The sequence below is a fragment of the Neopelma chrysocephalum genome, unplaced genomic scaffold (genome assembly GCF_003984885.1).
Source record: "Neopelma chrysocephalum unplaced genomic scaffold, ASM398488v2 Primary Assembly neopelma1_103b, whole genome shotgun sequence".
NCBI classification, from domain to species: Eukaryota; Metazoa; Chordata; class Aves; order Passeriformes; family Pipridae; genus Neopelma; species Neopelma chrysocephalum.
Window position 1 is genome coordinate 62,083 of NW_020897767.1, and position 17,498 is coordinate 79,580.

General features: G+C 38.2%; 1 protein-coding gene across 12 annotated transcripts in view; it reads left to right on the top strand.

Moving 5' to 3' along the window:
- The window catches only part of BAZ2B (bromodomain adjacent to zinc finger domain 2B), a 65,287-nt gene extending 47,822 nt beyond the window's left edge, over positions 1–17,465 (top strand). For 6 of the 12 annotated variants that reach the window (XM_027695797.1, XM_027695809.1, XM_027695799.1 and 3 more), the window contains 13 exons: positions 3,911–4,151; positions 5,779–5,841; positions 6,850–6,994; positions 7,179–7,840; positions 8,360–8,636; positions 8,804–8,959; positions 9,385–9,545; positions 10,430–10,740; positions 11,126–11,261; positions 12,902–13,048; positions 13,735–13,994; positions 14,663–14,806; positions 15,994–17,465. In XM_027695797.1, coding sequence (XP_027551598.1) covers positions 3,911–4,151; positions 5,779–5,841; positions 6,850–6,994; positions 7,179–7,840; positions 8,360–8,636; positions 8,804–8,959; positions 9,385–9,545; positions 10,430–10,740; positions 11,126–11,261; positions 12,902–13,048; positions 13,735–13,994; positions 14,663–14,806; positions 15,994–16,147 — 2,857 coding nt within the window. In that variant the 3' untranslated portion in view covers positions 16,148–17,465. The remainder of the gene's footprint in view (positions 1–3,910; positions 4,152–5,778; positions 5,842–6,849; positions 6,995–7,178; positions 7,841–8,359; positions 8,637–8,803; positions 8,960–9,384; positions 9,546–10,429; positions 10,741–11,125; positions 11,262–12,901; positions 13,049–13,734; positions 13,995–14,662; positions 14,807–15,993) is intronic. The other 6 variants (XM_027695806.1, XM_027695807.1, XM_027695808.1 and 3 more) reach the window with 3 other exon arrangements.
- The last annotated feature ends 33 nt before the right edge of the window (positions 17,466–17,498 follow it).

A 17,498-nucleotide genomic window follows, 5' to 3' on the forward strand; every position in this document is an offset into this window, starting at 1 on the left:
CTGCCCACAGACCTCTAGGAGCCCCTCAGTACATCCCATTGTGTGGGAAGTGTGGAGTGGATGGATAATGGATGCTGAAGAATGGGTTTATTTGGTCTCAGCCTGGCTTGCCAGTGTTTGCTGTGGTGAAGGCTGGCTGGAGGTGTATCTGTGCAAGTTTTGAGCTGGCTTCCCTCCAAGTCTCCAAAACTTGACAACAGGGTCTGCTTCCCAGGAAGGGAAGAAAAAAAACCAAACAGCCAAAGCTATAGCAAAAAATATATTTTACATATAAAACAGATATATACAGTGAGAGTATTATATACCTATAATCCCAGAAACCCTAAATAGCTTCCTATAAGGGAAGAGGGGAAGGGAGAAGGGAAAAAGGACAAAATAGGATGGAAAGGGACAAAAACAAAACAGGTCTACACGATCTAAAAACCCGGTAACCAGCAAACTGAAGAACTGGCAAAATCTCACCCCTTCCCTTGAGAGAAGCAGGATGTCTGGACGTGGCCCAGCACTCTCCCCTTACACGTGGCAGACAACAGCAGTCACTGTAGGCCTCAGCTCCAGATAAGCCAGACCAAGACAGGGACCCACCGTTCTCCAACCTCGCCAGAAAGGAAGAGAGCAAGCTCTCTTATCTATGCCTTATTTATACCCCAGGTTACCTAAAGGAATAGCATGGAATACTTCCTCGGTCACTTTCCTAATTCCTTCGTGGATACAAGCTGGTCTCCAGGAAGGCCTAGGGTGAAAACTATCACAGTATCCAAGTGGGATGAGAAGAGATTCTGCCTGTATCAGATATTTTCACTGAGTGATTTTTTTGTGCCTGTGTTTTCACTTGTAATCAGATAAACTTCTCAACTGGGAAGGGGGGCAAAAATAAAATATAAAAGCCTGTGCCTTGTAAGATACAAAAAAGCAACATTAAAATCCCAAGTTGGAAAAAGGAATTATTTTTTATTTTAAGGGATGCTCCTTTTTCCCCCTTGCTGCCATCCCTTCTCTTCTTCTTCCCCCTAGGATCTTGATAAGTATGGTTGGAAATTGAATTCTGAGCTGCCTGGACAGTTTCTGCTTAGCTGATGGTCAATGACAGATTGCATCTAATTCCTTCTCTGTTACATTTAGATGTGAATCTTGATACTAATCACCATTTTTGTAAAGGCACTCGTCTCATACAATCAGTTCATCTTTCTTTCTGCTTTCTGTATGACAGCTGCAGTCAAAAGGCTGTCTCACCTGAGATGGTTTGGTGATTTTTTTAACTAGATAATCAGTCTCAGTATCTCCTTTTCCATTACATGTCTTCTCTTTGGCATCTCTTTTGTAGCTTGATCAATATAAAATGAAAAAAATTGAAATATAGCCACTTGAAGAATCACTTTTACAGGACTTGAAGTACTGCAAAACAAATTTTTCACTGCAACAGTGTTCTTTTTAACACACCAGTATTATGGCATGCTCTGTGTAAGTTAAGTTCTGTTGAATGAAGCCATCTCAACTGTAAATGATGGTGGTATATGAAAAGCAGTCACAAAGGGGAGAAATTACACCCTGAGTTTGTGTAGGAGGTGCTAATGCTGATTTGTGAAACTTTCATTTTTTGAGACCCAAGGTGAAGCATGTTATAAGTATGATGTTAAGAATTTCTTTGCCTTGGTACTACCTAATACTGATGTACAAAAACTACGAGGAAGGCATGAAAATTAAGTCAGAAGATGAATTTTCCTTATATGATCTAGTAAACGTTATAGATGAGATTAGAGTGGGCTTAAGTCACACATCTGGTTCTTTGATGGACCATCCACTCTTTTTATGGTCCAGTAGACTTTATGATTCTCTCAGCAGCTGCAGGTGTGGTTTTGGTTCATACCTGTAAATGAAAAAGCCAGGACAGTTTCGTGAGTGAAGGTTTTCTTCTCTCAGTGAGCCATATGTGTAGGTAGCAGCAGGAAAATTATGCTGCTTCTTGAAATACCTGAACATTTTTAAAGTCATGTCATTGGTTTCTGCCTCTGTGGTACTCTGGATACAGACTGCTGCCCTCATACACCTGTGGTGCTGTCAGAAGGGAGCATCTTTGGTTCATTTCCATCATTGATAATTTGCAGTGTTATGCAAAGCTTCCTTTAGTGCTTGACAGCATTACATCTCCATTTTTGCTGTCAGCAAAAGTAGCCTTTTTTGCTTCTTCTCATTTCTTTTAGGTATATGAAAAAGATGTTTGCTGGTCATTGAACTTCCACTTGCCAGCTTTATTACTGAATTGTCTTCAAGATTATTTTAGTCTAAATTGTCTCTGAAATCATGCAGTCGTGCAGCAGTCAATCCACTCACTGACTAGTGACTGTGATAGTTAATTCCTGCGTACAGGCAGGAATTTCTAGTCCACATGAAGAGGATTTGATGGCTTGAAGTTATCCTTATAAAAGGGAAATGTTTTTTCTAAAATATGTAATTCAGAGCGTGGGTAGTATCAATACTCAATGGCACTAAGGCTTTTTGGACAAAACCTGAAAATGTTATTTGCTTCCAAGTTCACTGAGAGGCTTGAGAAATTTTTTTTATCAAAAAGTATTTTGAATTGCTGAAATAGGTAAACATCCATTTGTTTTGGAAAAATAAAAGTATAAAACTTTCTAAATTCTCCGGTAGATTAACCACTGCATAAAACCCAAACCCAAACCAACAACAAAACCATACCAAAAAAAAAAGCCCAGCAGTTTTCACTTCCCCTTGATGATTTCTTGCCTAAGAGTCTTTTTCCTAAAAAGCGCTGCTCCCAGTTGAACAGCGGCACCTTTGCCCCAGGCTGTGCTGTTGGGTCCTGGCTCTGTCCAGCAGCATTTTCCAGGGCTGATCCCTTGGTCAGAGTGTCCCGGAGCCAGTGCTTGGACTGCACTCATCGGACCTGTAGCCACTTGCTGTATGGAATATTGTTCTGTAGGATGGGAAGAGAGAGGAGTACGACAAGGAAAAATTACGTCCTGGTAATTGTGTTTGTCGTTACTGTCCTACTTTTCCCATCCTACCTTCTTCCCATCATCTCTTACAAAATCTTTGTCTTTCCTACATGTTTATGAATCTCTTCTAAATCAGTTGCATTTTTGGTCTGCGTTATAAGTGACTGGTTTGGCCTGGCTATTTATACCTCCTGTGGTTCAGCATGTTTGCCTGCTAGCTCCCTGAGAGGTGGAACTGTAATTTTTGCTGTGTGGAATCTTGTCTTATAGGGGTTTTGTAGAAGAAGAAGGTCTACTACAACCATAATTACTGGTATGTAAGTTTCCCTTTTCTTTCATAAAAGGAAAAATGACAGTTTGAGTAATCTGCTGATAGTTGAGGGAGCTAAGATTTCCAGGGAAAAAAAAGTATATCCTAGAATAAAAACATCAGCCAAAGGACTAAAATAATATTAAAAATTTATTTAAAATTGTGGGGGGAGGAAATAAAAAGAAAAAAAATTAAACTAACCTTGCTGTTTCCATGCAAATATAAATAATTTCACTCTTCCAACTGAGGATTTTTGCCTTTCCCTCCTTGCTCAGACACAGGTATTTTATCATCATATCCATAGATGCAGTAAATAAAAGATAAGTTGAAATTGTTCTTTCTTCTAATCGTCTTTTCTGACTTCTCAAAATCTCTCCCGTGTTTCATTTCTTCTAAAGAGTTTTGCAGTAAAATTCACCTGGGAGAAACAAAGTCCATTCAGAACGGAATTAAGAGTCTTAAGGGGTTTTATAACCTCAATTTTTCTTGTTGACTAATGACAATAAATACTGAGAAAATATAATCTCAGAACAGAAGCTCTAATTTAAGCCTAAACTGTATGATTTTCTCTCAGTGACATAGGAAGAGAGGAATGTCTATGCTCCAGACACAGTCCATAGTTTCCCTCCTTGTGTGTTGCCAGGCTCAGGATCATCCACGCCAAGAAGACGGGGAAGCGCGAGGCCGCGGGGGGCGGCGAGGGGGGCGAGGAGCCGCATTCCCTGGAGCCCCCCCAGCCCGGCCGCAAGCGCCGCAGGAAGGGCGACAGCGACGACGACGACGACGACGAGGAGGACAGCGAGGAGCAGGCGGATGAGGAGGAGGAGGATGAAGAGGACAAGGATGAGAAAAAAGGAAAGAAGGCAGATGTTTGTGAGGATGAGGTGGGGGATTTCAAGTGAACCCAAATTTACTAATAAGTTAAAACTTGTTTTCCTTCTGTTTCTCTGTGATATGGCACTGCTTCCCCAAAATGTTGCAATAGAAAGGAGGGAAGAATAACTTACCTCTAACGTTTTTAAATTTTTATTAGTCTCAATTATTTTGTTAACTAATAAATAGAAGTGTCAAGTTACATTTAACATTCTCTATTATAAAGCCTGGCTGTGACCTTGCTGTGTATTTTTTTCACAAATCCGGGGTAGTCACTGCCTGGCTGTGTTTGATCACAGGATGATAAATTTTGCTGGTCAGTATCAGATGCAATACAGGAAGGATCACTGAAGTGTTTTTAGCTTGTTGAGCTGATTTGTAATGGAAATGCACAGGCTTCCCCTGTATGGAACCTGATACAAGACACAAGCAATACCAAATACTGTATTTTAGTGCATAGTGTTGCACCGTTTGCCTGAAAATGATCCATTTGTGCAAGGTTCAAAGTAAATTTTTAAGACTGCTTGAACAATGCATGAATCCAACATATTGAACTCAGATCTTTGCAAATGCCCTTTATTAGAAACCCAGCTAATTTCTAGGGTAGGAACAGCCCTTTGTGCTGTTATTCTTGATTTATTTCAAGTACTGGAATGTGTGTGAATTTAAGAGAATACCTTAGAGGACTAGCACAAAGTTCTTACAAATAATTCAGAATTAAAAATAAGTCATATTTAGATTTCTGATCTCAAATCCCTCCCTTAATCCTTTTCCCTCTTGTACAATCTCCTGTTTTGTTGCACTGGGCATTTCATAGGCAAAATTCCTGTAACTCTGTAGAGAAATTAATTTTCTGATCTAGCAGAAGTTTCATTGCATTTGTGCTCTCTGGTATTTCAGGACGCTTCATTCTAGTACACTTTTACAGAACCAAGAAATACAAGGCCTATATCTTAGGGTGTGGATGATTTTGGTTGTATTCTTTTGGAAACTTGCTATTATCAACAAAGACTTTCTTGAACTAAATTAAAACTCTCTTTATGGAAAAGACTCCCATTTTTAAACTGTCAAGAAGAAGGCAACCATAGACTTAATCATGGGTGCATTCCTCTTCAAAAATCAGCAGGGTTGGTGCTGTAACTTTTACAGCAGTTGTAATTTAAAGTGGCTCTACAGTTTCATGTAGACATTGAAATAAAATGCAAATGTGGACTTACCAAACACTTCTAAATAAGACTTTAGGAGATCCATTATTTTATGCATGAAAATCTCTTAAAATTAATTTGAATATCAAAAAAGCATCATAGAAACTAAGATTAAATTCTGTAGTGTTGAGTGTTCATGCACAAACTGAATTATTTCTTCCAGTAAAAGAACATTTTCAGTAAACATTTGGCCATGAGCCTTCTCCTTCCGACGCATCTAGGATGTTTGGAAAAGATTAAAGGTGTATCCTTTTTTCAGTTATCTTGTTCCTAGTCAAATACATTGAACAAGCACACAATTTGAACTTTATTTTTTCCTTAGTATTTGCCTCTCATTTTCTGTTACATCTTTTTACTGTAATAATGGTAAGACATAGTAGTATGCTTGTATTATGAAATAAATTTGGTGTGACAGTATATTTGGTGATTATAGGATGATGGGGACCAGACAGCAAGTGTTGAAGAACTAGAGAAGCAGATTGAAAAACTGACAAAGGTGAGAGATCATTTGTTTTTGTTATACTACAAATTTGATCACTGGATGTCATGAGTTAAAATGTTTACCATCATTTTCAATGCTCCAAATTAATACAAATTGAAATAAGGATCAGCTTTTGTTTTGTGAAAATATGAATGATGCTACTGTTCAGACACCAGAATTGCAAGTTTAGTCTGGTGGCAGTAAGTGGATGTCACTCAAATGACAGTTAATAACAATAGTTGTTAATATATTTGCATTTCTGAGAATAAAAAGTAATGTTATTTTTATCCAGACCTAATTGATTTACTTCCATCTGTTGATCCTTGCAATGACAAACTTTGTGTACGAGAAGCAGTGCTTCTGTTGTACAATGGATTGGACAATGGATTTAAGACTTTGTGTTTTGGTTTCTCTCATGTTCCAAATCACAGTAAATTAGCTGTCCAGAATTCCACCTGACTTCCAGCAGTGCCAATTTAGTAGAGCAAGAATTGAATAAACAAACTGAAGTTCTTGTTGGCCCCCCTCAGAGAACTGTGTTATGTTTGAAGAATTTATTTCTGTGCCTTGTTGTTCTCATTCTTTCATGAACAGTAAAAATATCCCATTGGTTTCCCATCAGGAGCTGCACTATGAGGTATCTCCAGGGCTCTGTTCACCGTTTGCTGATGCTGTATATTTGATAGGATCTCAGCTGTTCTTGTGCAACAAAATCTTTGATCCATTGCTTTTGAGAGTCAGGGATAAAAAGAAAGGATCTACCATCACAGTGTGTTTTTAGGCTGAATGAGGAAGTGATTTAATTGATTTTTTAAAGGGAGCTCTGTAAATAAAGTCATAAAGGCAGCAATTGTGAGTAGAGTATCAGGTAACGCAGAGACACTCCCCTGCTCCGAATCTCTGAGAGACCCTCCTCGTGTGACCCCTGAACTCCTGTTCAGTCTGGTAGCCAGGAGATGTTTTCTGTTACAATGAGGTTCTCCACCCCCACTGAATTATAATGCTTTCTTTTTTTTAAAACAGCAACAAAGCCAGTACAGAAAGAAGTTATTTGAAGCTTCGCACTGTTTGCGTTCGATGATGTTTGGTCAGGACCGTTACAGGCGCCGGTACTGGATTCTGCCCCAGTGTGGGGGAATTTTTGTGGAAGGCATGGAAAGTGGTGAAGGTAAGAGCCACAAAGGAGTGATGGCACACAAAGGTACACCAGGCCAAGACGTGCTGCCCATCTCAGAGGCGCTGGGATCTAGCATGTGTTGAGCCAAAAGTGAAGTAATTTATTTAACTGTGATGAATTGAAATTATTTAATTAGTTATCTATTATATTTAATCTGTTTCTTGTACAATTTTAGGTCTAGAAGAAATTGCTAAAGAAAAAGAGAAGTTAAAAAAGGAAGAAAGTATGCATATCAAAGAAGAATTTGAAACAGAAGAAAAATTACATTGTTTAGTTGCAACTCACTGTGAGCAAAAGGAAGATCTGAAAGAAAAGGACAGCACTAATTTGTTTTTACAAAAACCTGGGTCATTTTCAAAATTAAGCAAACTGTTAGAAGTAGCAAAAATGCCACCTGAATCTGACATTACGTCCCCAAAACCTAATGGCAGTGCAGCAAATGGCTGCACATTATCTTACCCCAGCAACTCCAAACCCTCTCTCTGCAGTCTGCAGCCCAGTGTGTCACAGAGCTCCATGGAGAAGTCTGACTCTACTAATCTTTTCAGTCCTAATGCCAGTGGGACAGGGAAGTTTTACAGTTCTGCACTGGTTCCCAACGATCAGTTGCTGAAGACTCTAACTGAGAAGAGCAGGCAGTGGTTCAGCCTCTTGCCGCGGGTGCCCTGTGATGACAGCTCGGTGACCCAGGTGGACACGGCAGCCCCTGCAGCCCCCCTGACCCCTCAGTCCCAGCCACCATCCAAGTCCCCATCACCTGTGCCATCACCTCTCCTGGGCTCCACCTCTGCACAGAGTCCCATGGGATTAAGCCCTTTTGCACTGTCACCACTGCAGGTAAACAAACTCACTTTGGAATAGTTTGAATTTGCAGTGCTTATTTGGGCAGGATTTCTGTTTAGACAAATAATTTCACAGACGTGCAATCATTATATCTTCCTTTCTTTATTTTTTTTCTGTTTCTAAATGTTGGTAACTAACTACAGAAGTTGTATAATACTAGATTAAGATGTGTAAAATTAGGTTAGTCAATGTATGACATTTTGTACATGTATTTCGGTGATTTGATTTGTCTTTTAGGTTGACCACTGGTATTAAATGGAAAGCAAGTAAATAAATAAAAATTAGTTTTTAGAAGTGTTACACACCACACCCTACCTTTAAAAGCTGTTATTTTGTTAGCATTAGCAGGACCCTAATAGAAAGCATTTACATGCCAGTGTTACATTAGTTTTTCTGAAACCAGTCGAAGTACTGAGTAAAGACCTCCTTTATATTTTGATTATTGTTTGACAAATAGCATCCTAATCATAATTCAGGTTTCTTGGCGATAATAATGGTATTTGTGCTCTGTAGCAGATGAAGACTGGACTGCCTATAATGGGACTCCAGTTTTGTGGATGGCCTACAGGCGTTCTTACTTCAAATGTCCCATTTCCATCTCCTTTACCTGCTCTTGGATCAGGGTTGGGATTATCAGAAGTGAATGGTAACTCGTTCTTGGCATCTAGTGTTCCTGCAAGTAAAAATGAATCACCAGCAGTACAAACTGAAAAAATAGCTTCTGCCCCTTCTACAGCAGCTGAAGTAGCCAAGCCAGTAGATTATCCTAACCCAAAGCCTATACCTGAAGGTAAGTCTAATACAGAAATAAGATGGAACTATGTGAAGGATAATTTCTACAGTGCTACTATGATGTTAAAATTTATTTTCTTTTTAATAATTTTCCTATTGATTTTCTAATCTGATTGTGTGATTAAAAAATGCCTGCAAAGTGTTTGTATGTTTATCTTGATTTAGAAATGCAGTATGGGTGGTGGAGGATTACTGATCCAGAGGACCTAAAATCTTTGCTTAAAGTGCTGCATCTCAGGGGAATAAGAGAAAAGGCCTTACAAAAGCAAATACAGAAACACATGGATTATATCACTCTGGCCTGCATCAAAAACAAGGATGGTATGTAGCTGATATTTATATTATACATGGTATTGGGGCATCAGACAACTGCTTAGAGCTCTTTGAGATGTGTTTAGAACAGAGTGGCTGGAGAAAAAAGGTAAAGGTCTCCTTGTCTGTAGTTGCATTTTCACCAGCCTTGGATTGGAGAAATGCCATTGCATATAAATTGCTCTAGTGGTATAAATGCTGACTCTGAAGCCCTTTCCATCTCTAGCTCAGCCTTGCCTTTCCTTCCCTTCTGGCCTTTAAATTGCAAGTTCGAAAGCGTACAGAATTTGTTGTCCAGACTAGGTATTTTAAGAATAGTACACTTCTACAACAGTTCCTCAGCATTTGACTTGAGTGACGGGTAAATCAGCTTGGATTTACCAGAGAAGTTATAATGCTAATTAAAATAATAAAAATGTGATTCTCAAATACAGTTGCAATTATTGATACCAATGAAAATGAAGATAACCAGGTAACTCGGGATGTTGTGGAAAACTGGTCAGTAGAAGAACAAGCCATGGAGATGGATCTTGCTATTCTTCAGCAGGTGGAAGATCTAGAGAGGAGAGTTGCATCAGCTAGTTTACAAGTTAAGGTAAAACCAACTTTTAGTAAAATGTCTCTTTAAAATAAGCGGTAAGAATTTAAAGCAGGTAACGGTCCTTTTGCTGGTGGTAAGTGCCTTCTTACTCCATCCTAATTGCCTGCAAATAAAACCAATACGCTGCAGCAGTATCATGGAAATTTGTGTTTGAAACATTTTATTGCCATTCAGTCTTCAGCTGAAGGTGCTCAGAATGGCATTTCCTGGAGTGTTGTCCTGCAGTGCAGTTCCCTGCATGTTTTGTTAACCTCCTGTATTGCACACACTGCTTAACTCTCGGGGTTTGTCACAGTTTTGCCTGGTTTGTGTGACTGTTGCTGTTAATAGTTTCAGAAAAGCCTACAAGCACATCATAATACTCTGCTCGAGTATTGCAGAGTCATGGAGAACATGTGAGTGTTGTGAGTGTGACAGAGTTAAGAATTCTCTGGAATTTGGAATTTTTCCAAGGTGGGTGTAAGGTTATCAAGTTGCATATGTTTGGTTATAGTACAGATGCAGCGTTTGGAATCTAGTTTGGGTGTGAGGTGGATGTTATTTCTGTGTGACCAGTGTATACCTTGTTTCATGAGCCTGCTGGACAGGTAGACCTGATCTGGTGTTTCCACCAATAGAACAGGATACTTCACGAGGGGGTAAGAATGTTGTGTAAATAAAGGTCCCTTCAGAAAGTCTGGTAATGCTTGTATTTTTTTGATTAATTATTTTAGTTCTCTGGATATTTTGGCAACTATCTCTACAGATGGATTACAAGTAACCAAGATCTACTGGAAACAGCGCTTCAGTTACTTAGTTTGATTCCATAGGACAGTTCCTCTGTTTACACACTGAGTTAACGGCACCCAATAAATGCACAAACCTTTCTATTGACATAGGGTTGGCTGTGTCCTGAACCTGCATCAGAGAGAGACGACTTGGTATATCGTGACCATAAGTCAATTACTAGATTGCACAAGAAGCACGATGGGGATTGTGCTGGAGGCGGAGAAGGCAGTGCCAGCTCTGTAGAGCGGAGGAGTGACAACCCTCTAGATATAGCTGTAACCAGGCTGGCTGACTTGGAGCGGAACATAGAGAGAAGGTATCTGAAGAGCCCCTTAAGTACCACCATTCAGATCAAACTGGATAATGTGGGCACAGTTACTGTCCCTGCTCCTGCACCATCCATTAGTGGTGATGGTGACGGGTAGGTCATTGAGATTAACTTGAAAAATTATTGTGCTTCTTTGCTAATTGGAGCCTATTTTCTTATTGCCTGTTATCTATGTACTTTCTTGTATGTCTGTGATCCGTATGGATCATGTTATTCTGCATGGTGCTTTTTAAAGATTTTTTTTGTTATGTTTGTTGATAATCTTGCAAAGTTATCTTATATTTAACTGGTTGTGACTAAGCTTTGAGGCACGTAGCCACAGTCTGTGCACTACATGAAATTTAGTTGCTTAAACCTTATACTTATTGGCTGTGTACGTTTTGTCATTGCTTGGCTTTCAATGTGATAATGATTGTTCCACGTTTCAAATAAGCAAACACGCGTGTGACCTACTTAATTTCTCTGTATCTCAATGCAGAACCGAAGAGGATATTGCTCCAGGGCTGAGGGTGTGGAGAAGGGCGTTGTCAGAGGCACGCAGTGCTGCACAGGTAGCTCTGTGCATTCAGCAGTTACAGAAATCAATAGCATGGGAAAAATCTATCATGAAAGTTGTAAGTATCTAAACTGCTTTCACTGTTATCCTATTTTCCCATTTTAGACACTTTTAGTTGCCATGGGGAATAATGCATTTGTTATTATTTCACGTGAAACCTCACACAGTTAAACCGTACACTGGGCATAGATGAATAAGCCTAATGGAAAAGATTGTCCCTTGCTTGCCAAATTCAGCATCCTGAACTTGCTAAGGTAAAAAGCCCTTGTAACTGGTTACTTTAAGATGGTAATTATTCTCTGATGATGACATCTGGGTAAAAAAGAGACTCATTTCTGGCTCCATCTGATAGAAGGTACTCTGTCTGATGGAGTGTTTCTGATCTCATCCATGGCACAAGCTTAATGGAGGTTCAACATCACATACCCCAATTAAGGACTTCATTTTTCAGAAAGTTGAGATGCTCCCAGCGTGTGGCTCCTTTGCACACACAGTTCTCACAATGGAACATACAAATTGGGCACACAATTGGTGTGTGAGCAGACAGGCCCAAGTACCTGTTTCCCTGTACACTTAGCACGTCAGTCTGTGGTAACTACATGTACAGAAAAAGCATGCAGAGAGAGGGCATGTGTCAAATTTGCACGGTCCACTGAACCCCAAAGTTCTGAAAACAAAACTATTACTACAGTAATAGTGATTATGATGTGGTCAAGTATGGCCAGTGCTGTATAGTCAGTGCCAAAAGTGATTCTTCCATTTGTGGTCTCCTTCCTGTTTTTGTAATTTCTGCCAGGCCTATACAGATTCTAATTACACCTGGACAATTAAAGGATGATTTGAATAAAAACTGTAATGTAAGGCTGTATCCTTTAGTTTATATAACTGTAAGTTTAGAGTTGTATCTTCAGTGCAAAAAGCTTATGAATTTGGTAGGAGCACCTGAAAAGGCATTTGAACGTTTCAAGATGTAGTAATTTATTATCCAGAAAGAAAAGTATCATTCTCAATTTGATTGAAATATTCTTTGCATTTAATTACACAGTAAACATAAGTATTTGGTGAAAACATTTGGAGTTCTTTCAAGTTCCTGAAACAAATGTCTAGGTATAGGGGAGTAGCAAAATCACACAGTGTATGTAAAAAAATTGACAATCCTGTCGATATTCTTAAGTTAGTGTGAATTTTAGGAAGTGATGGGATCATTTGTTCTGCCTTACTGAATTTGTTCACAGCAGCCTATGGATAAGATCATTACTGATAACTATTTGGAAATACTCTTGTGAAATATAAATCTTCTTTATTAAGTAGCAACTCACATATGCAGTGTGGGCATAAATGAAGAGAAGAGTTCCGAGATCATGTGTGGGCCAGGGGGTTTTGATAGGTCTAAGATACCTTTACTTATCACAGACATTAATGAATTACAAAAAGTGTTCATACTTCTGTGTGCTGTAGGACACCTGTCTTTTAATGAATTGCTTTTCCAACGTGTTCCCAAATGTAGCCTTTAGATTAGTTCCTCACATACTGCATATATTCCTTTTCAGATGTGATCATAATTAGATTCTGACTAGGGTAAAATGAAAGGAATTTTGAGAGTGAATTTTTGTGTTTGGAGGAGAAGGGTAATTTAGGTACCATTCCTGTGTTTCAAAGTTCAAAAATGGAATTAAAACCATTTTCCATGAATTACAGTACTGCCAAATTTGTCGAAAGGGAGATAATGAGGAACTGCTGCTGCTGTGTGATGGCTGTGATAAAGGCTGTCACACCTACTGCCACAGACCCAAGATCAGCACCATCCCAGATGGGGACTGGTTCTGCCCTGCCTGCATAGCAAAGGTAACACTCCCTGGCAGGGGGAAGGGACCTGGGCTGAGTGACCTGTTTATACATGGGACAGTTACAGGTGCTTTAATCAATGAAAATAATGGTCTGTGTGTTTTATGTGGGGGTGCCATTAAATAAGGAGATTAACAGTTTTATATAGCTTGGATTTTAGTGGCAGTAAAGGCTACAGTTTTATTTGTTCTATACTGTGGGAGTTTTAATGTAAGTAGGTACAGAATTTTCATGCTGATTTGACTTTTAGAATTTATTCAGTATTTATCTTGCAAATTTCATCATTGTTGACAGACCAATGTCTTAAAACCTGTTTTAAAAGAAAAATCAGAGAAAAAACTTGGTAAATATATTTTTTTAATTTTATGTGTTTATATCAGTCTTTTAGGAATAGACATGTGCTCATCCCAAGTGGTGCCAGCCGGGTTTGTTAGGAGGTGCTGTTTTACTAACCCGAACGTCAGGGGCTTTTATATTGTCACAAGTTGAGAACCTAAATCACTAGTAATGGGAATTTCTGCAGCCTTATTTGCCTTCAGAGAAGAGCGAAAAGTGAATAACCTCTAATATTAAATATTTCATTTGTTTTGGTGCCTTTGCTTCTGATCTTTGTTGCTGTCTATCAATGATAACAGAGGTTTCTGTAATTTCTTGGTTATTACTTATTTAAGTTCTCTCTATTGTAGGCAAGTGGTCAAACTCTAAAGATAAAAAAACTTCAAATCAAAGGGAAAAAAAGTAACGAACAAAAGAGAAGCAGGAAATTAGCAGGAGAAACAGAGGATGAAGACTCTGCAACTACAAGCGCCTCCTTAAAAAAAGGAAAAACAGACCCTAAAAAAAGAAAAATGGATGAAAATGTTTCTGTAAGCCAGTTAAAGCAAGAAAATTGCACTGCTGTTAAGAAACCTAAGAGAGATGACTCCAAGGACCTGGCTGTATGCAGGTAAAGTTTCAAATTCTAAACTCAGGGGTAAGCCTTGTTGGAACAAGTAATGCCTGATTCTCTTTATCCCTGTCCTGGGGAACAAGAACACTGTTCTTTGTCATATTTATATAGACATATATACACATAATGCTTCTTCCAAGAATGGGACGCATGAACCCCGGCAGCACAGGTACTGACTCCTTTCCCAGGTGTAGCCCAGACAATTATCCACTGTGATTATCCACTGTGTCCAAAGGGCTTTGCTTTGGGGAGGAGGACACAAGAATCATCGTCTGTGATGCCATTGCTGGTCAGTCAAAAGCAATGTAGTTTAGCCTTGGCACAGTTCTGGAAAGTCAGTATGAGCACCTTTTTTACTGGTTTGTGAATGGTTTACATTGAGGATCAGAGTTGCAGAGCCGTGTTTTTCTTTTGGAATGCTGACCATTAGAATTTCTTCTTAACATAGGTTGCCTGGAGAGAACTTAATGTTATTTTAATTACTCAGTTAAGGTGTCTGTCTTTATATATATTGTTCTGAGCCTTTCACAGGGCACAGAATAAAGTGCTTTCCTTTCATAAAGTGAATAGTTTGGCAGTGCATGATGAATTTATAGAACAGTGGAAAACCTCTGTAAATGTATGAACAGCTTAAAAATACCGGTTTTAAACCTTATTTTATTCAGCATGATTCTCTCAGAATTGGAAACTCATGAAGATGCCTGGCCTTTCTTACTTCCTGTAAACTTGAAACTTGTTCCTGGTTATAAGAAAGTTATTAAAAAGCCTATGGACTTTTCCACCATTAGAGACAAGCTAAGTAGTGGACAGTAAGTAAACCTACTGTAAATTTTACTTTACATTTTAAAAATAATATTAAAATATAGTACATTTTTTAAAATTAGCTAAACTGTATTGATCTGCCTGCTCTGACACCTCTGTGGTTACTTCTGCAGTAACAATAAAAATTCTTAATTATATGCTTTTATCTTTGCCATAACCAAGTGAAATACCATGTTAGGTGGGAGAACCTGTGGAACTGGCTGACAAACAGTAAAACTGCCAGGTCAAATGCACCAAAACAATCAACAGGAAAAATGTTTCTTCCTCATCTTTTTTTCATGGAGACATCTTAGTGTTATTACATGTCAGAGAGAACCATCTGTGTGGGCTTTAAGAGTGGAGTCCCTGTAAATGATGTGGAGGTGGAGTGACTTGGCAGCTCTGTTGTGGCCACACTCCAGTAATGGTGGTTAATCATTTTATAGTCCTAGAATTAGACTGCACAACTTCTAAAAAAGAGCAAGACAGTGTATTACTCTGACCCCTTCCCTCTGTGCTCTAGGACTGCCCAGCACCAAGGCACATTTTGTCATCTGTGAAGACTGAGCCTCTTCAGGCTTTTTCTCCCATGAATATGAGATTTAAATGCTCTATATGTGCTTATTGGTCTTGGTAGACTTGTAACTTTTATTCTTTTTTTTTTTAATAATTTGTGTGAATATTGGAGCACTCTTTGGGCTGTGTATGTTTGGGGTAATAAAAAGAATAGCAAAGACAATGTTCATGATTATCTGGGCAGCCTTTTTTTGTGCCCATTTGTTCCTCTTTTAGGTAAATGCAGCTCTACTCTCACTTACTTTGAAAGGACCCTGAGCCCAAGAATAGATACATAAATGGAAAATAGCCATAGCATTTTAACTAGAAAGCTGTTGAAGGGAAAGGAGAATTAGTTTTTAAACAAGTTTGTTTTCCAGTACAGGCATGAAATTCTACCTTACAAAGCTTTTGAGGACAATAACAAATACAGTGATGAGAGAGTATTTCCTTGCACTGACATTCATTTTCCTGCATGTAAATATTTAAATCAGAATTTAAAAATTAAAAGTATAATTAGCATGTCAAACATTCATTGAATATTCACTGATGTTAAGAAAGTTCTTTCTTGCGTAGTTGAAGTGTTTTTCCCCTTTGATTCTCCATGTTCCAAAAATCATTCACCTTTTTCTTCTTCCAGGTACCCTAATCTTGAAGCATTTTCACTTGATGTCAGGCTTGTTTTTGACAACTGTGAAACTTTCAATGAAGACGATTCTGACATAGGCAGGGCTGGCCACAACATGAGGAAATATTTTGAAAAAAAATGGACAGAGATTTTCAAAGTGAGCTGAAGCTACCAGAACTCCTTTCTTTTCTTTTTTTTTTTCTTTTTTTTTTCCATCAAATGAGGACTGATGAGACCAGCAATGTGAACTGTATTTACATGAAAGTGCAAGGCACATGTGTAACTAATGACTGGGTTTTTTCCTTTAAAATATCACAGAATTGTGATACTAGTTTTAAAGGCTTCACTCCTACAGCAACCATGGCCCCTTGGTTATTGGTTTGTGTGTTTTAACGAACTAATTTAGGTAGAACAGGGAAGCACACCCAAAGAATTTCAAAGAAAGGGGTGTTATAGTGCAATAGCAATTTATCAAAACGCACTGAATATTCAACCACCAGAGCTCTACTTAGGGAAATGGTTCTCTTTTCCCTTTCAATAAATATCTATTTTTCATTTTTTTACTTTGTAGTTTATTTTTTAGTGAATGTATTTAATTTTATGAATTATTTATGATTATACAGCATTCAGAATCTTCGTTTTCTGTGAAAAGGAAGAATTAGAAAATTGCTTTAAATGTTGAAAATACAACAAGGAATGTTTTAAAATATAAAACAAAGCCAAGTAAAACTGTTTACACTGATGTGCTGTGAAAGCACTAAAATTAAACTTTACTGTAGAGTTACAAGTACATTTATATATATGTTGCTGCATCACTTGAGTAGTTAAATTGTATTTCAAGACAGTGAAGAAAAATTGAGACATGTATATACTGTTCATTATTGTTTATATTAAGTCTTGTTTTAAATATGTATGATGTGTACATATTGTTTGCAGACATTATTGTTTATGCCTTAGGAGGATGGTAGCATTTTATTTTAGTCTTAAGGTAATTATAGCTCTATGGCTTGTACAGTAATTATCCTCTACCAACACTGTGGAGTCTCCTTAATCTTGGTAGTGCCTGCCTTTAAAACAGGGTGTAGGGGATATTAGTTTTCCATTTTTCTATTTTGTTATATAATTTCAAGCCACCACGGCCTCAAATTCAAGTATAATCATTTGTACCCATGTGGAAGAAAATTGTGACAATTTCCTACGCACACAGTATTTTTTCATAGAAACATTTCCCTCCATTTGCCTTGCCACAGAATAACGGAAAAAGACATTTGTAACCACTGTGTTTTATCTACTGTGTGTTGTGGTGGCCTGTTGGGGCAGATAGATCAGAATTTTTTTTTGTACTAATGTAAGAGTACTTGAAGTTTTATTTAAAAGAAATGTTGTGGAAAGGTAGCATTCTTTTTCTTTTCCTTTTTTAGGAGTGTTATTTTTCACTAGTATGTGTGGCACGGATACAATAAAAGACTGTTTTGCAAACCAGATTTTCTTGGCAATTTTAATACTTCAGCTCCTGT